Raw genomic sequence first — 13531 nt, 5'->3', positions numbered from 1 at the left:
ACTGTTTCTTTTTATTATTTTTTTATTTATTTTGGCCACACTGTGAGGCTTGTGGGGTCCCAGTTCCCTGATCAGGGATTGAACCCCTGCCCCCTGAAGTGGAAGCGCAGGGTCTTAGCCACTGGACAGCCAGGGAATGTCCATGTACTCTTATTATCTAGATTAAATAGAGTGCATAGAGATTAGTGAGAAATTTGGATTAGAGGGTATGCTTTAAATTTTTTTACCTTATTCCTTTCAAGTACATGTAGTTACAGGGGCTGATGGCTAATAGTATATTTTCAAGTCTAAGTCCTGCTGGGCCTACTACAATGAATAGGAAAAAAAAATCTCATAATTAGCAGCCTTATTTGCATGCAAACAACAAATGTTCCCAAAGACGTTAACACTGCTTGCATTCATTCTTATTTTAAGGAATTAAATTGCTCACAAACCCCTTTCCCACTAGAAAGTCTAGAAGTGAACTTGAACCAGTCAAATATCATTAGTGTCTAATTGCTCCAGATCTCACGTTAAGGCAGCCGCAGCTGATACGTGTCCAGGTACAGAACATGAAAGCACGGAAGGTGGCTGTGTCCACGGAGCTCAGCAACCACTGTTTCACGGTGTGATGCTGGATGCTCTGACAGCCCCATCAGTCTTGGGTGTGTGTTGTTTGGGACGAGCCCGACAGCGGCTCTGACCCGGGTGAGGCCGTGGCTGCGAGCTCCTGTCTTCCTGTCCCAGGGACAGCAGGGCAGGGGGCCATGCGTGGCGGGGGCCACATCACCACCTGAACACAGACACGGTCATTCTTCTCTGTTGCTTGAGAACCTCTGTTCCATGAAAACCTCTGTCTCTTCCCTGGGATTCCTTTGTTCTTCTTCCAGGTAAAAAGCATATTTGGCAGCGAAAGCTGTTTTTCAGCCTCTGTTTGACGCTTTCCCTTCCGATTAAAATTATATGGGGCCCCAAGGCATATCTGGTGATCGCAAGTCACTCTTGGCTAGACATGCAGCTTTTACATGAATAGCATTATTGTTATATGATATAAAACACAGGGAAAATGGGAGATTGACTACTTCTCTGACTAAAATTTGGCCTACCAAAGAGGCTTTGAAAAATCAAGCATCAGAGCATCTACTTTCAGCCAAGATGGGCTAACAGGGACCAAATTTACCCTCCACTGACAAGAGTGAAAAATAGGAAAAATATATGAAACGTATTAGGCGTTAGCCATCAGGCAGTGAAGAACAGTGACCCTGAGGGGGACCCTGTGATGGCTTAGCCTGTGGCCTGCGGGGTGCTTCCAGGCCGTGTGTGGTGAGGCAACGCAAGCAGAACCTCACGGAGTGAGGAGCTGGGGCTGGAGGGACTGCCACATGGCTGCCAGAAGAGTCGGAGCATTACCCCGAGGAGCGAGCCACCCAGAGGCGGTGCTCAGAGACCCGCATGGCTGAGGCCTCATGCACACAGGTGCAGGAGGGAGTCCCCTCAGGTCTGGTGAAGAGCAGAGTCCTAAAGGATTACAGGGAGAAATACTCGGAGACCATGCCAGGCTGATGCATGGTGTGTATACATCCCCATACTTCGCAGGACACTAGGGAGTATCCTCAGAGGGTTTTGCTCTGAGAGTGGGAAAAATTAGCCATAGACCATGTGTTGCTCTGGTTCCGTCAAACATTTATAACCTGGGAAGACCCAAAAGGATCAAATCTTTCCAAGTGACTTAACTGCTCCCCAGAACAAGCATTCGTAAGAACACAGAACATGACCCATGCTCAGTGAGGCAAAAATTCATGTTTGATCTCTGACCCTGGAGAGAACCAGTAGAAGATGCAACCCAGATGAGATAAAAATCAACTAAAAATTACACCCATCATGGAGTTATCAAACAAGGATATAAAAGCAGTTTTTATAACTGTCTCCCACACATGCAAGGAGTCAGAGGGCAGAGTGACATGCCCAAAAAAACTTGTATTGAAAGCTGTAGCGTCAGGGCTGAAGGTACCCTGAGTCACAGCAATTAGATGCCTCCGAAGAGGACGAAGCACAAAAAGCTACGGAAGATAAAACAGGAAAAGTTTGCAGAAGTGAGTGCTGTGAACTATGGATGACTCTGTGCAGCCTCGGGTGTGTGATCAGAGCTATGGCCAGAGGGGCAGAGACACTGGAAGAGGTTGTGGCTGAACTGCTCCACTTAGATGAGAACTGTGAGCCCACAGATCCTGAAGCCCAGCTGACCCCAAGCACAGGAGACCCAACACGCACGTGAGGGCAGGGGTGTGGAGGCCCCAGCCCCCGCCTCCCACTTGGGACTTAACCTTCCCCTAAACAGATGCTCATCAGTGCTTTCCCTCTGGAAAAAAAGGAGGAATGGCAGCTGAGGACAAACGCCCTTGTTATGAAGTCTTGACCATGAGTTGCTCCCTGCAACAGTGTGGAGGCCGTGACGCTTAAATCCTGTGGTCATAGCCTCCAAAAGACGGCAGCTGCTAGAGACGAAGATTCTGCGGGGTATGTGTGAATGTGAGTGTGTGAGTTTGAGTGTGGTATGTGTATGTAGATATGAGTGTGTTTGAGTGTGTGTGTGTGGTGTGTATGTGTGTGTGTATATGTGAGTGTGTGTGAGTATGTGAGTGAATGAGTGTGTGTGTGTCTGGGTGTGTGTGTATCTGGGTATGAGTATATGTGTGTGTGTGAGCATGAATGAGTGTGTGTGTGGTGTCTGTGTGTGTATGAGTGTGTGTGTATGTGTCTGGGTGTGAGTGTGTGTGTGAGTGAATGAGTGCATGTCTGGGTGTGTGTGCATGTGTGTGTGTGTGTGTGTGTCTGTGTGTGAGTATGTGTGTATGTGTCTGGGTGTGTGTGAGTGTGTGAGTGAATGAGTGCGTGTTTGGGTGTGTGTGCATGTGTCTGTGTCTCTGTGTGTGTGTGTGTCTGTGTGTGAGTATGTGTCTGGGTGTGAGTGTGTATGAGTGAATGAGTGTGTGTCTGGGTGTGTGTGCATGTGTGTGTGGGTGTGGGTGTCTGTGTGTGAGTATGTGTGTATGTGTCTGGGTGTGTGTGTGTGAGTGAATGAGTGCATGTGTGTGTGTGTGTCTGTGTGTCTGTGTGTATGTGTCTGGGTGTGAGTGTGTGTCTGTGTGTATGTGTCTGGGTGTGAGTGTGTGTGTGAGTGAATGACTGCGTGTGTGTGTGAGTATGTGTGTATGTGTCTGGGTGTGAGTGTCTGGGTGTGTGTGCATGTGTGTGTGGGTGTCTGTGTGTGTGTCTGTGTCTGTGTGTATGTGTCTGGGTGTGAGTGTCTGGGTGTGTGTGCATGTGTGTGTGTGTGTCTGTGTGTGAGTATGTGTGTATGTGTCTGGGTGTGAGTGTGTGTGTGAATGAACGAGTGTGTGTCTGGGTGGGTGTGGGTGTCTGTGTGTGTGTGTGTGTGTCTGTGTGTGAGTATGTGTGTATGTGTCTGGGTGTGTGTGTGTGAGTGAATGAGTGCATGTGTGTGTGTGTGTCTGGGTGTGAGTGTGTGTGTGAGTGCGTGTCTGTGTGTGTGTGAGTGAATGAGTGCGTGTGTGAGAGCATGTGTGTGCGGCCCTGCTGGCAGGCTGGCGCACATCAGCAGGGAGGTCGTCGTGCAAGACGCCTGCAGCAGCTCGGTTCTTTCAGAAACAGGGTGCGGCAGCGTGGCCTCCATGAGGCTTTCTTCTAGGTCTTGTCGTCTGCACGTGTGAAGTACAGACACACGTGACCTGGGGCCTGGCTGGCACCACCTCAATGACTCAGATGCACAGCAAGGCCCCAGTTCACTGGCAGGACCAGGGCGGGTTGACTCCACCCAAGAGGCTGGAGGCAGACATGCAGGAGCTGCCTTCTGCTGGGGCATAAACGAGCACTTAGTCATCTTAGCGCTAACTTAATTTTTTTGGCATAAAGAAGTATAAATATGATGTGCTTCACATATGTGATTCCAAATTAGGTTAGTGATCCAGAGTCTGTCTCAGGGATGGATAATCTAAAAATTGAGCAAGGGAAAGCAGTCCTTCAAAAAGTAAAACACACAATTACCAATTTACCAGGAATTCCATTCCTAGGCGTTCCCCTGGAGAACTGAAAACAGGGATTGGAGCAAAAACTCATATGCGAATGTTCACAACAGTGTTACTCCCAGTCACCAAAAGGTGGGTACAGCCCAGATGTCCATTGCCTGATGGACACACGGTGTGGTCTATCCACAGAGTGGACAGTATTAGGCCATAAGGAATGAAGCTCTGATAAAGGCCGTTATGTGGATGAACTTGAAGTCCCCGTAAAAGAGGCCATGTTGTTCAAGTCAGTTTACAAGAAGTGTCCAGAACACACAGATTCACACAGCAGAATTATCATGGTTCCCAGGGGCTGGAGGAGGGGGTGGGGAGTGACTGTTCACAGGTGCAGGGTTTCCTTTTGGAGTGAAGGAAGTTGAGGTATCTCAGCACTGTGAATGCACTAAATCCCGGTTGTACGCTTGAAAGCAGCTAATCTCATCTTCTGTGGATTCCCTACATCTGGCCTTGCTTTCCTCAGCTTCAACTGCTCCTGTCTTCTCTGTCTTTCCTTTCCAAACAACCCAAGCAGTTTATTGCAACATGGAGCCTGTCTCTGAAGGAATATGTAATAAAAGGGTGCGGAAACCCCTCCTTGCAGTGTCGTCAGCCGGGGCCCTGCACCCTGGCGATTGGCAGAAGCAGCTGCCCCATGGCCCCTCCTTAAAACTGGGGTTGGCCCACACGTCCTGGGGTGGGGTGGGTGGTCTGTGTGACAGGGTGGGGGCTGCAGGGATCAGGGGACATTTTCGGACAGAGAGGGGTCTCTCAGAACTCCGGCGAGTTCTGCTCGGGTTGCACTGGCTACAAGGAGAAATTGGATGTCTATCAGGTTTTTTCACACTGCCTCGGGCTGGGGCAAGGCTGGAGCCAAGGGAAGCCTGAGGGGAGGAGGGGGAAGTCAGCAGATGCCCCCATGAGGCTGCCCCGAGTGTCCCAAGTCAGCGGCTCCCGGGCTGCACCTGCCCAGGTTCCTGAAGGGCCAAGGTCACCCAGGACAGTGCAGGAGCATCTGGGAGGTGACCTGGCCTCCAAGTCTACACACCTGAGCAAAGCACGGTAGCTGCCTGCCAGAAACAAGTGGTGGGATGCTTTCCTTCTTATTCAAAAGCAACATGAAAGGAGTGAAAACTCAGTAAACGGGTATTTGCAGAGGCCCAGACTCCTTTGAGGGATTCCCTGGTGGCTCAAGTGGTAAAGAGTCTGCCTGCAATGTGGGAGACCTGGGTTCGATCCCTGGGTCGGGAAGATCCCCTGGAGAAGGGAATGTCTATCCACTCCAAAGATTCTTGCCTGGAATATCCCATGGATGGAGGAGCCAGGCGGGCTACAGTCCATGGGGTTGCAGAGTTGGACACAACTGAGAAACTTCACTTTTACTTTTTCAGCCTCTTTTGCAGAAACCATTGTTATAAAGGTTTTCATTTCTGGAATATAAAATGCCATTGTTGGGAGTGGGGGTGGGCTTATAGAGACTCATTTTGAAACTAACGGCCTCTAGTACGTCCTTCAGAGAGGTGGACATGAGCTGTGACCTTCTGCATGCCCTGTGGCCTCTGGGATGTGCTTTGGGACCCAGCTCTCCAGCGGAGTCCCAGGCTTGAGGCCACCCCATGCTGACCGCCGGCCGAGTGTCACCTCCCACGGTCCTCCCCCACCTTAGCCGACCCACGCATCTTCGATTCCCTGAGCTCCTGTGGGCGTTACCACTGGGCTCCCTTCAGACAGGACAGAAACTGGGTGGGACGGACTCTTGCTAACTGCATCGATGAGATTTTTCTAGGATTTTAGAAGATCCCCTGGAGAAGGGAATGGCTATCCACTCCAGTATTCTTGCCTGGAGAATTCCATGGACAGAGGAGCCTGGTGGGCTACAGTCCATGGGGTCGCAGAGTTGGACACGACTGAGTGACTAACACACGTACACTGCCATCTGTAAACCTTCTGGCCAAAGAAACAGGAATTCTTGAGTTTGAAAGACCTGAATGCAAAACAGTATCTCCGCAATTCAGTGCACTGAGCCCTGGAGTGTCCCCTGGAAGTTCCTGGTGTCACCCTTGCCTTAGGACAACTTGCTGATAGTCCCCACCTGAGCCCGAAGTAGGGGATGTGGGTGGGGAAGGGGAGGAGACAGCCAAGCCAGGTGGCCACAGGCCTCGTTGTGAAGGTGATAGCAGGTCACGTATGAGTGTGGGAGGTCTCACCTGGCTCTGCCTCCAGACAGAAATGTTGGCAGAAGCGGAGGTCCTCTCCACGGGGCCTGGAGAAGCATTTCTGACATGCCATCTAAGCAATGGGGACGCCACTAACATCCACGCCTCCCAGGGTGGCCTTCCTGATACATGTAAGGAGGCGAGAACACGCCTCACACGTGCAGCTGGATGACAGGAAGCCCTTCTACAAACACAAGCACACGGACCTACAGCAGAAAACACGCTTAGGAACAAAGAAGATTTTTCCATGCATGGAATGACTCACAGTCCGACTAAGATGGTCCAGCAAAAAAAAAAGAAAGAAAAATATTGCTTTATTGGATCTATTTTCTACCTACAAAGAGAGCTAACACAGTATCAAACATCTCCTTTCTGTAGGACGGTCTCCCGAGAAACGTCTCATGCAATTCCTAGGAGGCTAAATGCAGGACAGGGCTCCAGGCGGGGTTGGGGGGCGCTATGTACAGGAAGCCATATACCGTCAGCTCTTCACAGTAATGTGCAAATGTTACAAATATGGCTTTCAGGATTTCGTTTCTGTGACTTAAAAAACAAGTAAGACATAGTCGTACAGAACAACATTTTAAAAATAATTCTTTCCGTGGGAGAGCGCCTTCCCAACTGAAACACTTGAGTTTGGTGACAGGATGTGTCACCTCCCCCGAGGGTGCAATTCGTCCACATTCCAGCAGGGGGCGTGAGTTCCTAAGGCACAGTTATCAGGTTAAACGTGTTTTCATTAAACCATGCTTTTTGGTTATGTGAAACAACAGGTCACGGCTAGCAATAACGCGTAATAAGCTGTTATGGGTACAAAATGCAGTAGTAAAGCTCACACTAACCTATGTTAACAGTAACTAGTCTGGAAACACTACAGTCACCACATAGTAAAACGCTGTTTTTGGTAATGGTTTCCTCAGATGAAGCAGTTACAAGGCTTTTGTGAAAAGAATGATCTTACAGTGGAACAAATATATTACACTCCTTCTGTAACAATATTTACAGTTCCTTTCCAATTCTGCCATTTGGTGTAATAGCCGATATCATGGATGCACCTCTCCTGGTTCTAAAGTGCTTGGTTAACTGCAGGAGACCCGAGACACAGACCTCCTGGGGCCGGGGGTCGCCCCCACGGATGTGGCTATGGGGAGCTGGATCTTGAGCCTCTGGTGTATTTTCCAAAACGGATACTGATTATTGCTGACACGGACACCCTTGCTGGGTGGAGACTGAATGTCACCATGTCGGTTATGTTCACCATAAATATATGCCTATATATGTACACACATGCAAATGCAAGACCTATCCCAAGACAGAGAGATCTCTCTTTTTGTCCAGTAACCTATCTTGTGCTATTCAACTTACCTGTGCTATGTTTGAAGCCAGATTAAAAACAAAATCCTAACATGCTACAATGAACAACCCTATGGTCTGAGTAACACAGGGGAGGGAAGGTAGTCACGAGATCTGAGATGACACTTTGGAGCAGTTCTGAAGCGCACTGAGTAAGGCAACAGAATTGTATGTCACAGCCCAGGAAGAGGTGGGAAAGTAGGAAACATGGTAGGGTTTCCTCACAATGCCCAGTCCTCCAGTATTCTTTTAAGTTATACAAAGGATAAAGCCTCATGATGAAACGTCCTATAGCTTCTGCTCCTACAAATGCCCTCCTGGTAGCCATGTCAGTGCTTGATTCCACAGTGCCCAGCTGCTGCGGTCTGCTGAAATAAGGCACTTCCACTGAAAAATCCAGCGTGCCTGAAGGGCGCGGCTTGGGTTCAGGCCGCCATGTCGGGTCGAGGCCACGAGGGCAGTGTCACGAGGTCTGTCTTCCGTGCTCCCCCCACCCACCCACTTTCATTTCCTTCTTGAGGTGACTTTCCTTCAGAAGAGGGATCGGTCCTTCCTTCCTTGGGCTACTTTGCACAAGTGACCTGAGCCTTCACTGCGGCAGAAGCTCCCAGTGGTACCAGGTGTGGATTCAATTTGTTGACTCAGAGTCATCACCGTGGAACAGACAGACACCACGTAGCCTCTGAGAGTCCACGCTGCCAACTACGAGTGGATGTTGGTGCTGGAGAGGTCATTGCGGATTATCTCATTTACTGTAAGAAAACAAAAGTAGAGAGGGAGTCAGAGACACAGGACTCCACACGCCAAGTTTACGTAAACACCAGAAATCCCATCACTCAGTTATGTTCAGCCTGTGAAAAGTTGTGCCCTGAGAATGAGTCCTGAGCCGGCAGGACACGGCTGCCCCAGACCCGGAGCTGTGACGGCAGGGCCAGTACTTGGGCTGAGACCAGGGGCTGCGTCAGGTTCTGATGGCTGACTCAGGGCAGGACGCCATCTGCGCTCATGCAGGTTTGCAAAACCAACAGATAAACCCCGGCCGTGGCAGCACCGCCTGAAGCACAAGCCCCGTGGGCCCCTTGCTGCGGCCTTGTGGCCAGTCAGCTCAGGGCAGCTCGGGAAGGAGGGCTGACTGCCCGGCCTGAGCCTCCCTTTGTTCAGGGCTCTTCCTTCACCTCTGTTGCCTCGTCCGTGTCCACCACTGGCCTGTGATTTTTGGCAGCTGGGGAGGAAGTGAGCGGAGCTGGCAGAGGCTTCGGGAGGGACCGGCAACCTCCCTCCGTCCGCCCCTACCCCCGACGGCACAGATGGGAAATGTCACCGGGAGGCTGTCGGCACCGCTCGCAGGGCTCAGAGGTGGGGACGTGCTCGCGTCACGGAACTGCCCGGGCTCCCCTCTGCCGCCAGATAAACCATGTGTTTCTGCCGAGGCCCCGGCGGGCCGAGGGCGGCTTCCCGGAGCAATCAGTGGGGCGCGTTTCCGAGCCCACTCCCTTCCCTAAACTGCTTTTCAACACCCCCCTACCCGCCAAGTATTTTTAAGAATAACAATAATAAAGCACAGTGGGGAACCAGGAATTGTGTCACGGGAACCGACAACAGAACTTGCTGGCCCTGTGGACCCCGGAGCCCGGCTCCTCCAGAGGAGGGGGCACGTGGGGGGTGGGGGTGCCGGGCAGCGGCCCACAGGGACATGCCCGGACGGACACGGCTGTCTGACAGGTGGTCACAGGTCCTCTGCCAATGGCGCCAGCCTCGTGCGGGAAATGCTGGATAGGCGGCAGCTGCCTCCACGGCCCTCGGCCAGTGCACCTGGGCCCAGGCGCTGCGGCAGGCGGGTAAGGCCACATGCCCCTGCCTGGCTCATGGGTCCCCGAGGGCCTGGGGCAGGGAAGGTGGGGGGACATGGGCTCCCAGCCCAGCAGCTTCTCTGTTTCCTCCAGGTTTGGCCTCTGTGCTCCTAAGTCTACTAAGTCTAGTCCACCTCTCCCAAGCGCTGCCCCAAAGGTCATTCTGACAAAAGACAGGATCCGAGTCTCTCCGAGGTCTGATCTGGGTCAGGATGGGCCTCAATGGCACCCAGGGTGTCTCTGCCCCAGGCCAACTGTGCAGAACAACTAAAGACAGAGAGAGCGCATACAGAGAGTGTACATGGGGAGTGGAGGGGACGCGAATGCGGGAGAGAGCGTACATGGGGGGGTGGCGGAGGGGCACGGACCGGTAGAGGGCATATGTGCGGGGTGGGGGTGCGCAGATGGGGAGTTGGAGGGGGTTGCGGACGGTAGAAAGTGTACGGGAGAGAGGAGCGTACGTGCCGGGGGTGGGCGGTGCATACACACAGGGGCCGGCGGGCACCCTGTGGCAGCATGGGCATGGAAGAGCCATTCACACTGTCCTCACTGGGCACCCGATGGTTTACGGGGCGCTTTCCTGACCGTGACCTCATTTTGTCCTAAAGCAACCCGAGGCCAGGGGCCTGGTGGGGCTGCCTAAATTTCTCCGAGAAAAGAAGCAGGTTTGGGGCCACGCAGGTCAGGGTCCCTCCCATTGGGTGACAGCTACTACTGAGAAAGGGTAATGGAGGTGGTGGGGCCAGCTCCATCCCAGAACAGAAATCAGCTGTCTTGCCTCAAGGCAAAGATTTCACACTGGGAACTGTGCTCGACCTCACCTGAAGGGGGTGGGGGTGGAGGTCAGTCACACCACTCAGAATCCAGCTCTGCCTTCCCAGGTTTAGGAAAATGGAAATCTCAGAGCAGTCTAGTAAGATCAGGAATAGATGGCTGAAAAATATCTGATGGGCAATAATGACTGGAACTGGGAGAGAGACCTGAGAGGTAATGTCGTTGTTGCTCAGTCGTGTCCAATTCTTTGCGACCCATGAACTGCAGCACGCCAGGCTTCCCTGTCTTTCACCGACTCCTGGAGCTTGCTCAAACTCATGCCTATTCAGTCGGTGATGCCACCCAACCATCTCATCCTCTGCATCCCCTTCTCCTCCTGCCTTCAATCTTTTCTAGCATCAGGGTCTTCTCCAACGAGTCGATTCTCCACATCAGGTGGCCAAAGTATTGGAGCTTCAGCTTCAGCATCAGTCCTTCCAATGAATATTCAGGGTTGATTTCTTTTAGGATTGACTGATTTGATTTCCTTGCTGTCCAAAGACTTTCAAGAGTCTTCTCCAACACCACAGTTCAAAAGCATCAATTCTTTGGCACTCAGCTGTCTTTATGATCCAATTCTCACATTAGTACATGATTAGTGGAAAAACCATAGCTTTGACTATATGGACTTTTTCTGAAAAGTGATGTCTCTGCTTTCTAATGCTGTCTAAGTTTGTCAAAGCTTTTCTTCCAAGGAGTAAGCATCTATTACTTTCATGACTTCAGTCACTGTCCACAGTGATCTTGGAACCCAAGAAAACCTGTCACTGTTTCCATTTTTTCCCCATCTGAGGGGTAAAAGTGAGGGGGTTGGGAGGGAGCTCTGAGGGTTAGTAAGGCAGTCAGTGGAGTAGCTGAGAATCTTTACTCAGGGTTAGAGAGACCACAGGAAAAATAACATCTGTTTGACAAGATAAAAGGGGAAGAAACCTCAGTGGTGGGCTTCCCCTTTTGCCTACTGGGGCACCTGAACCTTTAAGGGGGTGCCCGTGGTGGGGGTGGGGGTGTAGTGAAGAGGCATATCCCGGACATGCTGGGCCCAGACAGGAGGCCAGTGCAGGGCTCTGCTCTGAGTGAGGCCTGGTCCTGTGGGGAGCCCCTAGGAGAGCCACAGGGGCCAGGGTGGGAGCAGAGCTCCTGCCCATCGCCGTCAGCTGGGGTCTCTGATGAGCCCCCTGTCGACAAGTTGTTGGCGGGACCCAGTGCTGTCCACGACTGGAAAGGGCAGGCTGGGGTCACAGTGTTTCATTCCTCTTAGGAACAGACACAAGAACTACCCACCCTCCACCCCTATACACACATCCTCCTGCATCTTCCCTGAGCACTGCTGCCTGAGCCAGGATGCTGCCCAAAGTAAAGGTGGAAGACCAGAAACCCCCAGTGGATGACGCTTCCCACAAGGGTCCCCGGGGTTGAGGGTGGGCGCTCAGACCTCACTCCCTTCCACAGACACAGTCTGGGTAGGAGTCCTGCAGGGAAGCCATGATGGCCCCATTTCACAGATGGATAAAGAAAGACCAGGTCAGGGTAGGGCTGAGGTGGAGGGGCCTCGACAGAGGGTGAGAGGTCCTCCTGGCCACGACTTCCTATCTTCCCTCCGTGAGGTCATGGGTCCAAGCCCCCATCAGGCCCAGCCCCGGGGCTCCGTGTGGGTTATTTCGGGGGTGGCTTTCTCTCTTTGATATGGTTGTGCCAAAGACACCTACGGTTTCCTACAATGTCTTCTCTCTACTGATAATTTCCACCTTCTTATTCAGCTTTTCCACCGACACAGAGGTTTTTTTTTTTCTTTACAGAAGTATTTTGAACTGCAGGTAACATGTGACCCTCCCGGATCGTGAGGGACCTGAAAGAGGAACCTTTGCTGTGTTTCACGTCAGATGTCCCTGCAACAGGATGTGGTGAGCTGTTATACCACAATTTAATAAGAAGGGTTTTTTCCCTTATATTTAATTTTTCTCTAAAATGCTCCTGAGGTGGAAACTATTGTTTTTTTCCTAAAACTTATGTGGCAGTTTGAATTGTTGTTTTAATCTGGGATATAGATGCAGGATATGTGTATCTGATGCCCACACACAAATCCACCTCTCTATATAAATATGGGATTGAGTGAAAAGGAAGTTACATTTTAAAAAAAAAGACCAAAACTAACATGTACAAAGCACATAGTTTTCACCTGTACTTGACTGACATTGGTAAATGTTAACTATATCCTTCCTGAAACCATAGAAAGATGTCTCTGCTATTCATAAATGAGTGTGCAAATTCACTAATAATGTGAAAAGTCCTTTTAAAGTAAACTATTTGGCTTTCTTTTGACACCGCTTTGAGAGTAGCTGGCATCAGAGCCTCCCATTGTGCTGAAACACCGTGGCTCGTCCCTGCGGTTTCCTCCGTGGGCTCCGTGTGACTATCTTGAGAACAGAGCAAACCTAAAAGGAATCGTGAGTCTGAGTAGTTTTTTACATATTTCTCTCCTTTCAACGTCTGACCTTTAAGTAAACGTTCCCACGTTTCTGAATTCTTGGTTTCTGAATGCAACTACAGATCTCAAGACAGATCATAAGGAATGAACAAACTATTTACCCAACTCCTACGGTTAGTTTCTAAGCCCTTGCATGTGTATTACTCTTGATCCTGCAGCAATCCTATGGGGGTAAAGGTGGGGAGGCTCAGCCATCCTGGCCCCTGAGAGAAGGTGAGAAGCTGAGACCCTGACCTGGTGACCTCAGCCTGGGGCCGCCCCTCCCCACCTGCACACACCGCGGGTCTGGAAGCTTCCAGACTGCTCCCTCGGGCTCCACGGGGCCGCGTGACCTGCTCTTTCTCAGTATTGACTATGAAAGTCGGAAAGCCTGGGGAGATGCACACAGGGGCAGGGACCCTGGCGGCCAGGCTGGCAAAGCCCTGCTCGCCTGCCCTCCTTCAGGGTCGGCCCCCGCCAGGTCCTCTCTGCCCCTGACCCTCACCGTCCTCACCCACAAGGTGCTCAGAACACAGAGGCCAGAGAGGCTGAGGCCACAGTCTTTTGTCTCCTTTTCCATGGCATGTTTTCAAAACAAAAAATCCACACCCACCCACCACCACACATACACACACAGTGCACTGTTTGAGCCAGAAAGACTGTCTTTCACTTTTCCTGTATTGCTTTTCTGTGCTTTAGAAACTTTTTTTTTTTAAGGGAGAGATGTTGCAGGCGACCAAGGAATCCACAGGGTCTCTGTGCTGACCATTTCCCCTG

At 51.2% G+C, this 13531-nt stretch overlaps 1 protein-coding gene across 2 annotated transcripts in view; it reads right to left on the bottom strand.

Annotated features, from left to right (window-relative positions):
• Positions 1-6555: 6555 nt before the first annotated feature.
• The window catches only part of NFATC1 (nuclear factor of activated T cells 1), a 90108-nt gene continuing 83132 nt past the window's right edge, over positions 6556-13531 (bottom strand). For both annotated transcript variants that reach the window (XM_070453005.1, XM_070453006.1), the window contains exon 10: positions 6556-8379. In XM_070453005.1, coding sequence (XP_070309106.1) covers positions 8377-8379 — 3 coding nt within the window. In that variant the 3' untranslated portion in view covers positions 6556-8376. The remainder of the gene's footprint in view (positions 8380-13531) is intronic.

Source organism: Odocoileus virginianus, chromosome 22 (assembly GCF_023699985.2).
Source record: "Odocoileus virginianus isolate 20LAN1187 ecotype Illinois chromosome 22, Ovbor_1.2, whole genome shotgun sequence".
NCBI classification, from domain to species: domain Eukaryota; kingdom Metazoa; phylum Chordata; class Mammalia; order Artiodactyla; family Cervidae; genus Odocoileus; species Odocoileus virginianus.
Note: the sequence above shows the minus strand (reverse complement) of the source record. Positions and strands in the feature narration are given on the sequence as shown.